The sequence below is a fragment of the Trichosurus vulpecula genome, chromosome 9 (genome assembly GCF_011100635.1).
Source record: "Trichosurus vulpecula isolate mTriVul1 chromosome 9, mTriVul1.pri, whole genome shotgun sequence".
Taxonomy (NCBI): domain Eukaryota; kingdom Metazoa; phylum Chordata; class Mammalia; order Diprotodontia; family Phalangeridae; genus Trichosurus; species Trichosurus vulpecula.
In genome coordinates, this window is record NC_050581.1 from 44,667,883 (window position 1) to 44,684,774 (window position 16,892).

At 41.7% G+C, this 16,892-nt stretch overlaps 1 protein-coding gene across 1 annotated transcript in view; it reads left to right on the top strand.

Moving 5' to 3' along the window:
• Positions 1 to 493: 493 nt before the first annotated feature.
• The window catches only part of LOC118832094 (protein shisa-9-like), a 125,003-nt gene continuing 108,604 nt past the window's right edge, over positions 494 to 16,892 (top strand). The window contains exons 1-2 of the mRNA XM_036739538.1: positions 494 to 1,077; positions 8,454 to 8,594. Coding sequence (XP_036595433.1) covers positions 494 to 1,077; positions 8,454 to 8,594 — 725 coding nt within the window. The remainder of the gene's footprint in view (positions 1,078 to 8,453; positions 8,595 to 16,892) is intronic.

The window sequence follows — 16,892 nt, forward strand, 5'->3', positions numbered from 1 at the left end:
TTCCACAAGTGTCGCTTCCCTTTCACTCGCGCACTCCGGGAGCTGGGGAGGTGAGAAGGACCCGGCGAACGAGTGCAAGGAGACTGAAGAATAGAGGGAGGGGGACCGCAGGGACATCGGACAGTAGGGGCCCTAGGAGAGACTGACATTCTCAACCATCCTCCTCAGCCCCAAACACCTGCTACTGAACTGACCGTCTTCTCCTCTCCCCCCTCCCCCTCCCCACACCTCCACCTCCCCCCTCAGACCCTACGCGCAACGCCGCGCCCAGCCCCTTGTGGCCGCGCGCTGGAACCAAGCGCCGCCGGCTGAGAGCGCAGTGGCAGCGGACAGAGCGCCCCGCGCCGCCCCCTGCATGTGCGGCTCCTGGCGGCTCGCAGCCCCCGGCAGCCTCGGCAGCTTCAGCAGCTCCAGCGGCGGCGGCGGCGGCTCCGGCGGTGGCGGCAGCGGCTCCGGCGGCTGCAGAGCGGCGGAGCCCAGGCTGGGAGACACAATGCGCCGTGTCCTTCGCTTGCTCCTCGGCTGTTGCCTGACCGAGCTGTGCGCCCGCGTGTGCCGGGCGCAGGAGCGAGCAGGGCAGGGGCAGCTCCACCAGCAGCAGCAGCAACAGCAGCATCAACACCTGGACAACGTGGTGGTTCTGTCCGGGGGTAACCGCTCGGGAGCCGGGGAGCCTGGGGAAGCCGCCGGAGCTTCAGAGGCGGCCCCAACCAAAGCTCCTACGCCAGACTCCTGCCGAGGCTACTTCGATGTCATGGGACAGTGGGACCCTCCGTTTAACTGCAGCTCTGGGGACTTCATCTTCTGCTGCGGCACTTGTGGCTTTCGCTTTTGCTGCACGTTCAAGAAGAGGCGCCTGAATCAGAGCACCTGCACCAACTACGACACGCCACTCTGGCTCAACACGGGAAAACCCCCGGCCCGCAAGGACGACCCCCTGCATGACCCAACCAAGGACAAGACTAACCTTATTGTCTACATCATTTGCGGGGTGGTGGCTGTCATGGTGCTAGTGGGCATTTTCACCAAGCTGGGGCTAGAGAAGGCTCACCGACCCCAGCGGGAGCACATGTCCAGGTGGGTTCCCCCTTCTTTCCCTTTCCCCCTCCGTTTTCCCCTCCCCCTGGCAACGCCTCTCCAGCCTCCCGATCCTCACTCTTCTAGGAGCAGAGCTGGGGAAGCCAACTTTGGGCTGGGGAGTGCAGGGAACTGACACTTTTCTCAGAGCAGGTGGGGGAGGTTCTCTATTCCCCATCTTGCCACACTCCCTCTTCCCCCGCAGAGGTGTGTGTGTGTGTGTGTGTGTGTGTGTATGGTGGGGGGAGATGGGAGGTCGAGGGGAGGTGTGCATTTGTGTGGCGGAGATACTGAGCCGTCCCGTCCCCGTTAAGAGTTCTGGGATTCAGGACCACGTCCTCCAATTGATGAGGGTTTCTTATGTAGCCTTAGATAAACAGCGCTTAGCCTAGGCGCAAAGCAAGGAGGGTTGCAAGGGGAAGGGGGAGAGGGCGTGTGTGTGTGTGTGTGTGTGTGTGTGTGTGTGTGTGTGTGTGTGTGGTGTGTGCGCGCGCGCGTGTGTGTATTGCTTGCACCTCATCTGACTTGGGAAAATAAGGCGAAGGAGGCGTTGGGTGTGGGGAAAAGAACAAAAGCCTTTGGGAAACCGATCGGTTTTCCAAAGCAACTGCGGATTCTCCCAGAGAGGGACTACAGTTCACCAGAGACAGGAACCTATTGTTCCCCCCTCCTCCCCCCAACCCCCGCCCCCTTTCTTTCCCTTCTCTCTCAATTTCGAAGCTAGGAAGCTCTGGTCACAGCCCGGAGTAAGCAGCTAGAGTAGTGCTCAGAGCTACTGGAGCTGAGCTGGGCGCCCTGCGCCAGGGCAATCAAGAAGTGCCGCTGCTAAGCCCCCTCCCCAGGAGCTCGAGCCCCACAGAGCCCTTTCCTTCAAGACATTAGCCATTTGTCAAGTTTGTAGTCTGTCTCATTCATTTTGCAACTCCCAGGCAAGGGGAAGTTGGAGCAGATGGAAGAAGACGTTTGAGAATTAATGGAGCTATTTTTCTTTTATATATACATCTATATCTATACATAATAAACAAGAGAGTTTAAATTGATCCCTACGTCTCGGTAACTTTTGAGAGCTGACACAGTGACAAGAACGCCTTCTACTGGGGGATCAGCCATGGGTGGCGTGGGCTTCCGGAGGGTCTCTATCCCGAGTGCCGTATAGGCTGGATTGCGGCTGGGAAACAGCTGGATGATCGGCGCCTGAGAGCTTCCCCCTGATCCTGGAGCTGAAACCTAGAGATGAAATCCTCGCGTGCCTCCCGCCCCCATTTCGGGGTCGTGTGTGTGTGTGTGTGTGTGTGTGTGTGTGTGTGCTGTTTTGCTTCTCCTGAACCGAACAAAGAGCCCCTCCAAAAATAGGCGAAGGAATGCATCACCAGTTCACTAGCAATTATTTTCTATTTATACACGAGGGGATCAGATTAATTTTTCCTGGCAGGGAGGGGTTTTGGAGGAAGAAGTGTGTGTGCATGTGTGTATGTGTTTGTATGTGTGTGGGGAGGATTCTTCTCGGTGTCTGCAAGCCACCTTGAGTGGATGGAGGGACTCTGGAAGAAAGGGATTGGTTAGTAGTATATAAAAATAATTCTCCAGAGGTTTCAAGAAGCCCTGACCTACTAAACAAATAAAAAGACCGAGTCCCACCAACACACTCAAACCACAAAACAACCGTCTAGTTCATTGAGCATTACAGTATATCCCCTTAACCTTGATCAATTACTCTCCTCTCTGACACTTGCTTAGTAACATTAATTTCCTGCATTTTTGTTTTTCTTAAGGCAACTTGTAGAGAGAGGTCTGATATAGATTAGCTTTGGATAGTTCTCTGAAACTAAATGATTCATAGAATCATAGAATGTCATAGCCGTAAAGGTCCTTTCAGAGAATCTTTTCTACTCTCCCTCCCCCACCCCCCATTTTACAGATGAAGAAACAGGCCTAGAAATAAAGTGTCATGCCCAAGGTCACACTATCACACTATGAGTGAATGGTAATACTAGACCAGGACCCAGGTCTCCTGAATCCCAGGCCACTGTACCATTATAAAGGGACAGATAAACCCTATAGTTCTCCTACTTGCTTTAAATCTCAAGCTTTTTTTTTCTGAGGAAACACAATCTCCATGACTCTCAAACAAGCTTTGCTCATATTTGTGGGTATTGAAGGCCAAATATTTCCAAATATCCCTCAAAATAATATACTTACTCTAAGGGAGTATGTGTATTTCAGGGAGATCTGTAGCCTGGATGTTCTAAAAGTAGAGGAATGTTCTTTTACTATGCTAATATCATTTTCCAACCCTACCAGAGTTACAATGGCAAACTCATTCTGACTATATTTCCCTCCTTCCTCTAGTTGAAAAAAGATTTGGCTAACCTTTCCCCTCCCTTCCCCAAGGAGCTCAATTCTGGGGGGCATCTGGGGTACTTTAATGTGCAAATGTCCTTCAAATCCTGAAGAAAATACCTTATAGTCCTTATTAGGCTATAGCTGAAAACCCCAAGTCCTTGGGGGTAGTTCAAGAAAAGTTGTATGTCTTGGAGCACTTTTACAAGGCATAGGATGTTTAATCAGAAAAGGTGAACATGGCCAAGATACTTCTTACATTCATTTGAAGTATTTTACACTGACTCTATGTATGACCTTTATGCTTACTTTTATAATGCTGGAGCAGTGCTGAACTGGATAGCTCCAAGTTTACTATGCAGCTGTTCACTAAGCTCCTGTGCTGCTCACAATTTCAGTTCCTAACAATGGCAATTTACTAATTAGTGTCCATCTGAAGATACTTAGGGAATTGCTGGGCCTGGTCTGAAACACCAAGCTTAGTTGCAGGAACCCTTGTATAAGGCTGCCTCTGTGTAAAATTAATTCGATGGTCCCAGCCCTGTTAATTAGTTTTGTCTGGGACAGAGGGACACAGAGATTGAATTAGCTCTCATCTCATCTGAAAGCATCTCCTCTTCAGGGAGAGGTTGAAAATCTGACTGAAAAAGAACAGTGTTGATTCAGCTTTTAAACTTTGCCTGTGGTAAACAACATGCTTCAATCTTTTTCTGAGGGGCCTTGAGCACCCACATTTTCCCAGGGAAAATAATGCAGATGCTGTTTGCACATAATGAAGCCAGTGGCAATGAAAGTTATGGTGGTATGCAGTACATTTTTCCCCTGTGCTATATAAAAGTAATAAAAGAACAACTGCACCAGAGGACTTTGAGGTCCCTAACATTTGTTGAACAACATTAATTTCCTGAGGTCCAGAGAGGTTAACTGATTCCTTCTAAGTAACACAGCAAGTTAGAGTCAGGGCAAGAACTGGAATTGGTGGTATTAAGACCCAACTAATTTAATGGAAAATAGTGAAAAGTTGATGGTAGAAAGTAAATAGTGGGAAGAGGACTGACTAAAGTAGGAATCTGTAGACTTGAGCTCTAATCTGTAATAGATTAAGAGCAAGTGAGACCCTCAGTCAACACTGCCACAAAGATCCCTTTGACAATAGACATTATTTACTATGAAATTGGTAAGGCTAAATGAAACTATGGGGGTCCGACAAACCTGGGGAGCCCTGAGGTAACTGCCTTTTTTGTCATTATATAAATCTATCTTTGTCTCTGCCTTGCTTTATTTTTCTCAGCCTTAGCTTCTTCATCTGTAAAACCAGGGAACTGGATTAGATGATCTCTAAGGCCCCCTTCAGTTCTATCACTCCAAATCTTACATCTGGTTTGGGTGCTGACAATAATATTGGGCTGAAGGGGACTGCCTGACCCACTTTGAGTTGTAAATTGAGCCATCAGTGAAAGTAGAAAAGCATTCCCACAGATACTCATGTCTAATCTAAAGTCTTTTCAATCTTAGAGAAAGAAAATGTAGAACTCCCAGCCCACCCATGCCCTGAATAAATGCTTCTTTTGCTCTGCACTAGTTTCTGCATATGAAGGTGGGTTCAAAGATCCACAAAATGATCAAAGCCACTAATGTTTTCTGTACTTGCCCCAAGCAGGATTGGACTTTATTCTAGAGGCATCCATTATAAGTGATCTTTGGGGGAGTAACATGTGTTGAAGGCTCTTTAGACTTGTAGCCAGTAGGGAGCATGTGTCATTGTTTTGCAAACCTTCAAACAGAATCAGAAATCCAAGTGGCAAACTAAATAGCAGTGTGTCCTGGGTATTTTTTAAAACACTCTTCAGAGGAACTGGAGTCCCTAGACATATGGAGAAATGGCAACCAATCATTAATGTAATTTTTTTTACTTGACCTTCCTCTCTTTTTTTCAATTCTTCTCCCAAAGTCTTCTCCCTTTCCTTCTTTCACAAAGACATAGAATCCAATCCCATGGATCTCTTCCATCTTCCCAAGTCCAGGAATCCCATACATTCAATGATGGACATGGAGAATGTCAAGGTTGTTTTTCTTGCAGAATACCTCCTAGCTTCAGGTTTAAGCACTGACACTTCATATTTTGAGAAAAAAATCCAGTTCTTGTTATGAGCAACAAAATACCCGTAAATCTTTCCTGTGTCAAAAAGTTAGAATGCATCTTCATATCATAGCAACTAATATTGGGACATATAAAACCAAAGAGAGGAGAAAAGTCTTAATTAAAGAAGTCTATTACTTACCCATAGTAGCCAACTGAAAAAAATGTGGAAATATTACTCTATGTATTTTTGACAAAGGAAAAAAGGAGTACTGGTTACACTTACCTTTATAAAATCTCTACATGAATAAGCAGATATTCAGCATGGAGCTCTTAGTTCATGGCATTTGTTACTAAAGCATCACATTAAGCATTTGGGTTCTTTCTGGTTTCAGTGGGAGCATTTTCTCCAAGAGCCCATATGCATCTCATGTTACCTAGATTAAGGGAGGTTCCTCTAGCAAAAGATTCTTTGACTTTTATGTTGCTTTTTATAGGTATTTTAGAGCTGAGGCTAGGTGATTTCTAGAATCCAATTTTTATAAGTGCCTGGTTATAATCCCTATTACATATTTATTTTCCTCTTCAAAGTCCTGAAAATCTAGAGAGGAAATGGGTTTGGAGATTGTCTTTTCACCTGTTTCTGCCTTTCAAACTCTCTGCAAAAGTATCTGTGGTACAATGCCTACTCAAAATTTGATAACTAACTAGAATTGGTAACACTTTCAGGTGAGTAGGGCCTCATGTCACAGCAAACATGAGTAATCACTGTGACATAGACCTTCTTCCATATTTTGAACCACTTTCTTGGGAACAATTGTGGCTCTTTTGTCTCAATGCTGTTTTTTTATTACCCTCCATGCTACCTCTGTACTCAGGGGGAAGTGGTGTTCAGAACTATAAAATATTTTGCCAGATGACTGGGTCTGTAAGTTTATAAATATATTATTCTCATCTATCTTGATTACTTTTTCTGTGTCATTTTTATCATTTGTATCAAGAGAATCAAAAAAGATTCTCAAAGATAGGAGTAGCCTTGTTAGCTCAATTGGTTAGATAGAGGCCAAGGTGATGCATCTCATTCCTATATGGACCTGTTAGCTTAGCTCTTTTCCAAGGTGCCCTTGGTGCTCTTTTATCAGTGCTCTCGAAAGCATATACAGTTGGTCACAATGAGGCATGAGAGAGAGGAAGCAGGAGAACATGGATAGAACAACACAAATCCATCACCATTAATAGAATTATGTATTATAATGTATTCCTTACCGATTGTGAATCATTGTCATCTGTGAAATTTCAATGGCTAGTATTTTTTAAATAGAGTACAAGCAAGCTATCTCGGGAAAAAAAGGTTTTTTCCAATGCAGATTCAACTTTCAAAGAACAACTTGCAAATATATTTTTTCCTACAATACCTAAGGAAGGCTTATGGGATGGTTGCTGTCCTAAATTGGAAGTGTAAATATGCAAAGTAGGACATGTTTGATATTAATAATAAGCTCGATTTGAATCCTCTCCTGCTAACTACTTCTATACTTAGGTTCTGTGATTATAGAGAACAATATAGATTACTAATATTCCCACCAGTCTAATGGAATATCTCTTCATTGGCTTCATGTCATACTTTTTTTCTAGTTCTACATACTTTCTTCCCATTCTACATTGTAAATTTCCCAGGCCCATTTTGCCTGTTGCCTATTTCTGACTCTGACTGATACAACCTGACCAGGTTGTTCCACTGGGTCCATAGAACAACATTGAAAGGGAATTTGATAAGCCAAGGCCCTCTTTAGTGTTTCATGTTTTGTCTGTCTGAATTTTGTCGTTGCTCATTCAATACTGACTAATAAACATGTATCTATACGTTACTTCTTTACCTTTACCCACTCATTTGATAGCTTCTACCAATTATGCTAGACATAACAGACATATACAACACTATGAGCTTAGTCTGCTTTCAGACAATTTAGTTTTTTGACATGATTTCCAAGAATGCATAGCATCTAAAGCAAGCTCTTTTATGACCTAACATCAAGAATTGCCCATGGCATTCCTGGAAAACTGTTGAAGTAACAATAGAAACTCCCAAATGGTAAAATATAGTGTACCTATGTTATCCAGGACAAGATACTACTCCTAATGTGAACCTCTACACAGTACCAGGTTGGCACAGGTGGGTGTCAGAACATATTCCTTCTATGGGGTGCTGATGTAAACAGACACATACACAATGCAACAGTGAATGTCACTTTGTGATATCTCACAATATAGCATATGGTAACTAGTCAGGAAATTCCAGCCTTAGTGGTGGAGGGAGGACTGAAATACATCTCTTTATTATCATTTGTGAATTAACAAGCCATTTCTTATGCTTCTCTCTGTCCTTCTCTCTTCCCCCATCTTTGTATAACATATTTGGCATGAAAATTAGTTTGAGGCTCTGAACAGCAGAGTATATTGCATATATACCTAAGATTATGGCAGTGTTCCTTTTTGTTGGATGGAACTATGGGGGCTTGAGTAATGATGATGAGGATAATGAAGACAACATCTCACAGTTATAGAGTACTTTAGAAGTCAGTATGGCATAGTGGATAGTAGGGAGACCTTTGAAGTTAGGTTGTCCTAGTTGTGTGACCATGAGCAAATCACTTAGCCACTCAGTGCCCTCAGCAACCCTATGCGAAGTTGCAATTTGCGTTACTGGAGAGAGTTTTCACGGAAGAGGTTCATAAATTGATAGCTATATACATATACACATATATGCAGATATATTTATATCTACATATGAATGTAGATATACATATATATATATATATGTCTGGCATGTGTGTGTTATATATTATATAAAATATTTTAGAAGAGAAGGATGTGTAACATCTATTACAGCTAGTAGAAGGTGATTGTTTTTTATGGGGGGGTCATTGATTATATCTGTGTTCTTCATTTTTCTTAGGGCTCTTGCTGATGTTATGAGACCACAGGGCCACTGCACAACAGACCACATGGAAAGAGACCTTAACATTGTCGTTCATGTCCAGCATTACGAAAACATGGATACAAGAGCCCCTGTAAATAATTTACGTAAGTACAGCTGGTACAGTCCATTGTAGGTCATGCAATGTATGTAGCAACTGCTTTTAAAAATCACAAATTACATATTTGAGTTGGAAAAGGTCTTCCTCTGTTGAATTAGGTGATCAGTGCTCCTCATTGTTAAAGCAGAGGGCTATGGACAAAGTTGAGTTTGGAGTGATTGTGTTTTGTTAGAGGTTCCTTGTCTGATGACTCTATTTCCCTGAGTGGATCAGGTTATTTCCTCTCTAAAGTTTTTAGGGTAGGGTAGTGGTTGATTAACAGACAGTGTCATGATTAAGGAAGAATTTTAGATTCTTTAATACTCTGATTTTTAAGCAGTGGTAGTCACAGGTAATGAATCATCCAAAGGGAATTTAATTGCACTCTCAAGCCAAAGGAGTTACATCTGGTTTCGTGTCGGCATCATTGTTCCGCAGATGAGCAGTACTACTTGTACGTCTTGGACAGTTCCAAAGGCGCTTTCTATTCTCCATCTATCTAACAAATACTATTGACTAGAGACATTGACTAATGGGAGCTGAGGAAAAACAAGATTGTTTAGCTTCTGACAATATTCTATTATTGTGGGCATTCATAGCATTCTGTTTTTAAGCAACCCCCACATTAAAGTAATGCTCAAGGATTGGTTTAAAATACTAAAAGCCCGATAACTCAAGAGATGCATTTAACTGTGTCTCTGGGTTCAGAGAATGTATTTCAGTTCTCCCTCCACCACTAAGGCTGGAATTTCCTGACTAGTTACCATGTGCTATATTGTGAGATATCACAAAGTGACATTCAATGTTGCATTGTGTGTGTCTGTTTATGTTAGCACCCCATAGAAGGAATATGTTCTGACACCCACCTGTGCCAACCTGGTACTGTGTAGAGGTTCACATTAGGAGTAGTATCTTGTCCTGGATAACATAGGTACACTATATTTTACCATTTGGGAGTTTCTATTGTTACTTCAACAGTTTTCCAGGAATGCCATGGGCAATTCTTGATGTTAGGTCATAAAAGAGCTTGCTTTAGATGCTATGCATTCTTGGAAACCATGTCAAAAAACTAAATTGTCTGAAAAACTTAGCTATTCTGTTTTTAAGTAATCCCCACATCAAAGTAATGCTCAAGGATTGGTTTAAAATACTAGAGGTCAGAAAACTCAAGAGATGCATCTAACTCTGTCTCTGGGTACTGAAACCAAATGGAAGTTTCACATGTTTCATAGTCTCTGTTTCTTTAACTGAAACTTAGCTTCATAATTATATGGAATTTCATTAGCCGCATCACAGTTTTAATGATTTCTGGGTTTGGGCTAGTGGGTATAAATGCCCACTATACCCATTATAAAAAATAAAAAAATCTTTTTGCTATAATGTTTAATAGGCAGAGGAAAAAATTGGTGGGAACAAGTGAATAAGTAATGTAAACTCATTAATTATACATTGTAAAGATTTTTCATTGCCACATAGGCTGCGCTAACTTTGGAAACTCTTTCCATATATTATGGAAATAAACATTTGTGCAATTTTTCTAAATAGGTTAACAAGTAGAATGAATGAATGGTTTAGATTTCATTACAATCAATCGTGTAGACATGTAGACCTAATTTACAGGCTGGACTGTACATAGATGTGAGTAAGTAGCAGTCATTTTTCAGGGTAAAGCATCTTGGTTGAAAGTTTTATGACTGATTCTCACCTCCTTGAAAAGCATGGTAAATTTGAACCTCTCTGGCAACACAATTGTTGTGTTGGATTCCAGCTTCAGTAGAAATGAAAACATTCTCTTTCAGATCTTTTTTCACCAGGAAATAAGTTGAACCATGATTTATAGGAGTGTTATATATCATAAGTGATTGATTATGCGAAATGTATAAAAGAGATAAAATGGTATTGAGTCTACAGCTATAAAAAGTGACTATTAACAGGTTTCCCATTTTAAGTTACAACTTTCAGGATTATTTCAAATGGGGCTTAAGTGGATATACAACCTTAGTGAAATCGTTTGGGTTTCATTGTTCTATGGGGCAATTGGGGAATATTAATGTTTCTTGTTTAAATCAGGTATTTTAAAGTTTTACTAAAGGCAAATTTGGAGATGTAGAAGGGGCAAAAGCTTCTTTGAGAAGGCTACAAGAGGGTATGGGCAGCTTATTTGAATGTGCCTTCTATACTTGAGTACCTGATAGCCTTTTAGGTCAAGGATTCTACTTTAGCCTAGGCACGGACTGTTCCAGAGAACAATTGGACATTTCTGTGGTGACCTTTGGATTGGACTGCCCCTTTCTAGAGTAGGTGAGGGAATGATGGTGATTCACTGCCTCTAGAAGCTCTGCTTAGTGACTTGGCATTGGGGAAATTCTCCCAGTCTGTTCTGGAGAGATTGTCCTACTTTGGAATCAGGGCTTTGAAAAAGGCTCAGTTGTTCCCCTGTAGTATGTGTATTCTTATTCGGAGAGCCAATAGATTTGATCTCATAAAAAATCTTATTTTTATTGCTATGTGTTTTTAGGACACATTTATTTCTGAATATATCCCTTCTTATCCCTTACCCATCAAGCTGTCTCTTATAACAAAACATAAAAAAAGGAAGAGAAAAAAAAGTAGTTCCAGCAAACCAACTCATGTATCATGTGTTTGACAGCATACGCATTACTATACACCCATAATCTCCCACCTTTGCAATGAAGGAATGGAAACGCATTTTCTCAATTATTTCCTGGGGCCAAACTTTGATCCCCCTGTATTAAAAGCCACCATTTTTGCTCTTCCCACCCCCCAACCTGTCAGGCAAAAAACTTTTTAACAGACATTTGTATAGTATTAAGATCAATTGTATGGGAAATTATTTCCAAATTTCCTGTTCCTGCATCTGGCTAGAGGCATTATGCCTATCACTTGTATATCATGTTTGGCCTTTGTCAGTCACCTATTTTATATTTCTATTTGTTGCCATTGTTCAGTTGTTTTCAGTTGTGTCCCATTCTTTGTGACCCCTTTTGGGATTTTCTTGGCAAATATTAGAGTGGTTTGACATTTCCTTCTCCAGCTCATTTTACAGATTAGGAAGCTGAAGCTAACAGTTAAGTGACTTGCCCAGGTGCACACAGCTAGTGAGTGTCTGAGGCCAGATATGAACTCAAAAAGCTGAGTCTGAGAGTACAAAAATTCTCTAGCTATTCATTTTTCCTTTTCTCCCTCTCAGCCACCAATATTAGATCACTTCCTAGACTTTCCCTTATGTTTCTGCAAAATATTAGAGAGCATGGATCAGTGCAGAACCCTGAGTACATGTATGAGCTACGGGGAGACGGTGCCCTGGTGAGGAAAGGAATAAAAACAATAATAAATAGAAATTGCTATGATTTATATAACACTAAGTTTTGCAAAGAGCTTATATGTGTTATCTCGTTGGATCCTCACAACAACCCTGTGTTGTATGTATTATCATCTCTTTTTAAAGATGAAGAAACTGATTATGAGAAAGGTTAAGTGACTTCCTCAGAGTCATGCAGCTAGTGAGGGTCTGAGGCAGTAGTATTTGACCTCAAGTTTTCCTGATTCCAAGTTCTGTGCTCTATCCATTGAACCTCCCCCAGCTGCTAATAACAGCAAGGAGGAGCTATTGTCATTTGGCGGTACGTGTTCATGAAGGCTTTTAATGTAATTTATCATACCATGTTGTTCCTGATATGTGAGACCTGAGATTTCCAGCCCAAGATGGATTACTCTTCAGTTGATGCTAATCCTATTCCTGTCAGAGGTTCACTGAAGTTGCCTAAAAATATTTAATCTGATCATTCAAAGGCCCTCGACCTCTTTGGTTAATAGGATATAGACACAGATAAAATGGTTATTTTTTTCCCTAAAAATCTTCCTCTCTTCTGCCCACACCCCAAACCATTGCATTTAAAGGGCTGTTTTGTCTCCAAATATTTTATGCATGCTCTACCCCTGAAAATAAATCTTTGGGATCTGGGTGGCGAAGGCCTCTTGCAGACACTTTTGTGCCAGAGTAAGGCAATGCTGAATGAACAATTAAGAAGGAGATCTGTACCATGATGATTATAATAATATTGTTGCTCAGTTGTTTCAGTCATGTCTGACTCTTTGTGATCCCATTTGGGGTTTTCTTGGCAGAGATACTGGAGTAGTTTGCCATTTCCTTCTCCAGCTCATTATACAGATGAGAAAACTGAGGCAAACAGGCTTAGGTGACTTGCCCAAGGTCAGATAGCTAGTAAATGTCTGAGGCTGGATTTGAACTCGGATATTCCTGATTCCAGGCTTAGTCACCTATCTGCTATGCCACCTAGTTGTCCCAATAGTAATATTAGCAAGCACTTACATAGCATTTGGGGGCAGCTAGGTGGCTCAGTGAATAGAGTGTGGAGCCAAGAGTCAGGAAGACCTGAGTTCAAGTTCAGCCTCAGACACTTACCAACTGTTAGACCTTGGGCAAGCCACCTAACCCTGTTTGCCTCACTTTCTTCATCTGAAAACTAGCTTGAGAAGAAAATGGCAAACCACTCCAGTATCTTTGCCAAGAAATTCCTAAATGGAGTCATGAAAAGTCAGACGCAGCAGTAGCAATGACAACACAACATGTTAAGGTTTGCAAAGTATCTTACACAGGTTATCTCATTTACTCTTCACGGCTGTGTGAAGTAGGTGCCGTTACTATTGTCCTTTTACAGACGAGGAAACTGAGGCTCAGAGGCCTTCCAAGGATCACATAGTAAGTGTCTGAGGCAAGGTTCTAATTTAGATCTTCCTGATTTCAGGTCCAATGTTCTATCTACTAGCTGCCTCATAGCCATAAAAACTCTCAGGTAAGGGGTAGATGATAAAGGAGACATTAGCTTCAAGGGCAAGGCTAAGAAGATGAAGATCATACTGATGAGGAGACAGTTGTTGGCTTTGTACTGAGGCAGCATGATGCAGTGGGATGAGTGAAGGAGTTAGAGTTTCAGGAACTGGGTTTGAATCCTGCCTCTGCCAACTTACTATCTGTGTGACTTTGGGCAAGCCAAAGCCTCTCTGAACTTCATCTTCCTCATTTGCAAACTGAGAGATTTAGAGATGTTGATCTCTTAGGCCCTTTCCAGCTTTAATTCTACGCTATGATGGCTAAGTCACATATTGCCAAATGTAAGCCATACCTGAAGGAAAGCTTGTAAAGAGGCTTATCTCTCTTTTTGATTTTCCAAAGGAGGTGGTAATTAGGATCAGATGGATTTCAAATGAACTGAGGTAATGTTTGCTGAGCAAACACAGGGTACAGGACATACTAGGCCTTTGGTATTCCTTGGAGGAGGTTCTCAAAACCTCCTATGAAGAATTTAACATCGAGGTAAGCTAGTAAAGTCAGCATAGAGTGTTGGACAGAATAGGTAGCGTCTAGCTTGGAAGTCAAACCTGCTGCAGACGTTTACTAGCTAAGTGACTCTGGGCATGTCACTTAACGTACCTCAATCTAAATTTCCTCGTCTGTAAAGTGAGGATAATCATAGCTCCTACTTTCCAGGGTTGCTGTGATGATAAAATGCAGTGCCATTTGTAAAGCACTTTGCATAGCTTAAAGTACTGTATGATCTTTTTAAATCATTATCGCCATCATAATTATTGTTATTATTAGTAATTATTATAGGTACCAGTGGACCTGTAATTTAATCCATGTAGGGAATTCCTGGGTGAGGAAGTTCCCTCTACCATTGGAACTTAGAACCTTCTCTGTAACTTATATATGGTCTTATAGAGCTGTCTTGTACACAGAGAGATGAAGTCTCAGAGTTTTAGAACCGGTATGTATCAGAGGTAGGCCTTGAACTCAGGTATTCCCGGCTTTGAGGTCAGCTGCACCATGCTTTATGTGAAAGTTTATAGGTGGGTTGGATGTTAACCTCTCTGGAGTAGAAATGGGTCCATTTGAATCTAAACAAAGCTCTCTTGCTAATTAGGTCAGTCCAACTGGCCAAAATAAAAAAAAAAGACTCAATGAATAGAAATTCAAAGTCAAAATGCTTCAGAAGGGACCTGTTTCTGTGCAAGAGTAAAGTTACCAGCACTTGTGCATCCTTCGTTCTTGAAGAGGACCATGATGCTGTGACATGCAAGTGAAGTGGTTTTAAGTGGATTTAAGTGAGGGAGGGCTGTGCATAGTCACCAGTCTCACTTTCTCCTCCACAGCGATCTGGGTCCAGTGGCCAGACATAGAGCAGGACAACTGGAGATGGCCCTGGATGCAGTAGGAGAGTTTGGCCTTTTTAAGCTAAGGTCTATAACAAGTCTTAGTTTGACTGAGGCAATATCCATTTAGTGATTAAGGCTAGGGAAGAAATGGACTCTTTACCCAGGGGAAAAAATCTGGGAAGGGAAGACTCTTAGAGTTTTTGGCCAAAACAAAAACAATTGTTATTTACATTCATTCTAAACTGGATGGAACTGATCAGTAAAGCAAGATTCCGCCTTTGGTCATAGCTTTAGCAGGGGGAGTATAAACATAAGTCACAAACACTGATTTCTTCCACTCAGAAGACATCTTCTTCCTTTAGCCACACTAATTATGAGGGGGTTTGGTGCCTCGGGAAGATCTCTTCTCTGAGCCTCAGTTTCCAAAATTCATCTCCAAAATTCCTTCCAGCTCTGTCTATGAGCTTATCCTGCTTATTGGGGATCAGGGAAAATATATTAATAATTTTAGATGTTGGCTACATGTTGAGCTCCCACAGTTGAGCAGTCAGTTGTTCCATCCAGAGATGGGTACATCTGTTTGTGAATGGAGGAGTCTCTGCATATGGACATTAATGCCTATACAATTTATATTAAGGGATAGGATCCGTTGGTTGAATAGGAATTGGTTGAGTAGCCCATGAAAACTCAAAATGGTTTCCCTTGTAGTGTTTCTTTTGGGAGGGACCTAGATGGCCTCTGGCCAATTGTCTCTGACATTGACACAAGTGAAGACTAAACATTACATCAACAGAAATGTTCAGCATGGGATCAGACCAGTTGTTAAGATTTTCACTTTAGCTTTTAATAATATAGCACATGGATATCATGGCAGGGTTTTCCTCTTCTCAGCACGAAGCATCTCTACATGGCAAATAATTTTATTCTAGTTTAAATCTCTGATAGTACAAGAATCAATCTTACACTTACATTCTTATGAATTATAATCTCAGGTTGTAATTCTGTGTGTCATGCCAGTCCAACATTCTGGTACTTATTTGTTGAGTACCTGATGAATGTACAGCACTGCTCAACACATTGTATAATGTATGAGTGGGGGTTTCTGCCCTCCTAGAGCTTCCAATCTAGCTGGATAGGGAAGAAATAAACAAGGGAAAAACTGCTTGATAAGTACTAGATGAGTGATACAGGCAATAAGCGCTAAAGATGTTTAGAGGAAGAAGAGGCACATGAGAAATAACTCATTTTTCCTTCTGGCTTTCTAGTCAACACCTCCCCCCCCCCTTTTTGTCCACTCCACCCCCCAGATAAGGAGCTTCTCAATTGTGATCAGCAGCAATGAGGTTTGTGGGCCTGTTTTCTTATCTGTAAGAAAGGGAGCTGTTAAGGTCTCTTCTAGCTCTGCCGCTCACTAACTGTTTTTCACCTTGGGCAAGTCATTTTTAACAACTTTCAACTTTGCTTTTTTTATCTGTGAAAATGAAAATTATAACAACCTACTCCCTCTCTTCCAGTATTTCGGTTGATCCTCACAGCTGATCCTCAAATAAGATAACGTATATTAAATGTTTTATACTGCAAAAGGTTATACACGTGTCAAGCATTGCCTGCATTGTTATTTTGCCTCTGCGATGCTAGATTTTCTTCCTTAGTGAGACCTGGGTGGGTGACCACAGATATGGAAGCTGACTCTCTCAGTTCACTAGGGGGCAGTGTCATGCATCTGCTTACTTTTTCCATCCTGAAGGCTGCCATTATCTTTCCTAGTCAAAATGCTTTCCCCATGGTTGCTTGCCAGCTGATAATACCAATTTTTATAAACGATTCTGGTGCCAAAGGAAAATGAAGACATTGTCAATGCCTTTCCAGAGGAAAACCAAGGAGGTTTTTGTCTTTTCATTTTCCTTGCCCTTTATACCTTTCGTATTGATATCATAGGAGCTTTGGTCTTCTGTTAGAAATATTGATTTTAATATTTTATTCACCATAATGGGCCAGAATGACAGAAAGATATTTCATTTTAAATAAGTCTTGTGTTAGTTTAGTTCTTTAAAAAAATAAACTTTGTTTTATTTGAACAAACCCTAGGGGAAAAAAAAACATTGTAAATCATCTCCAGA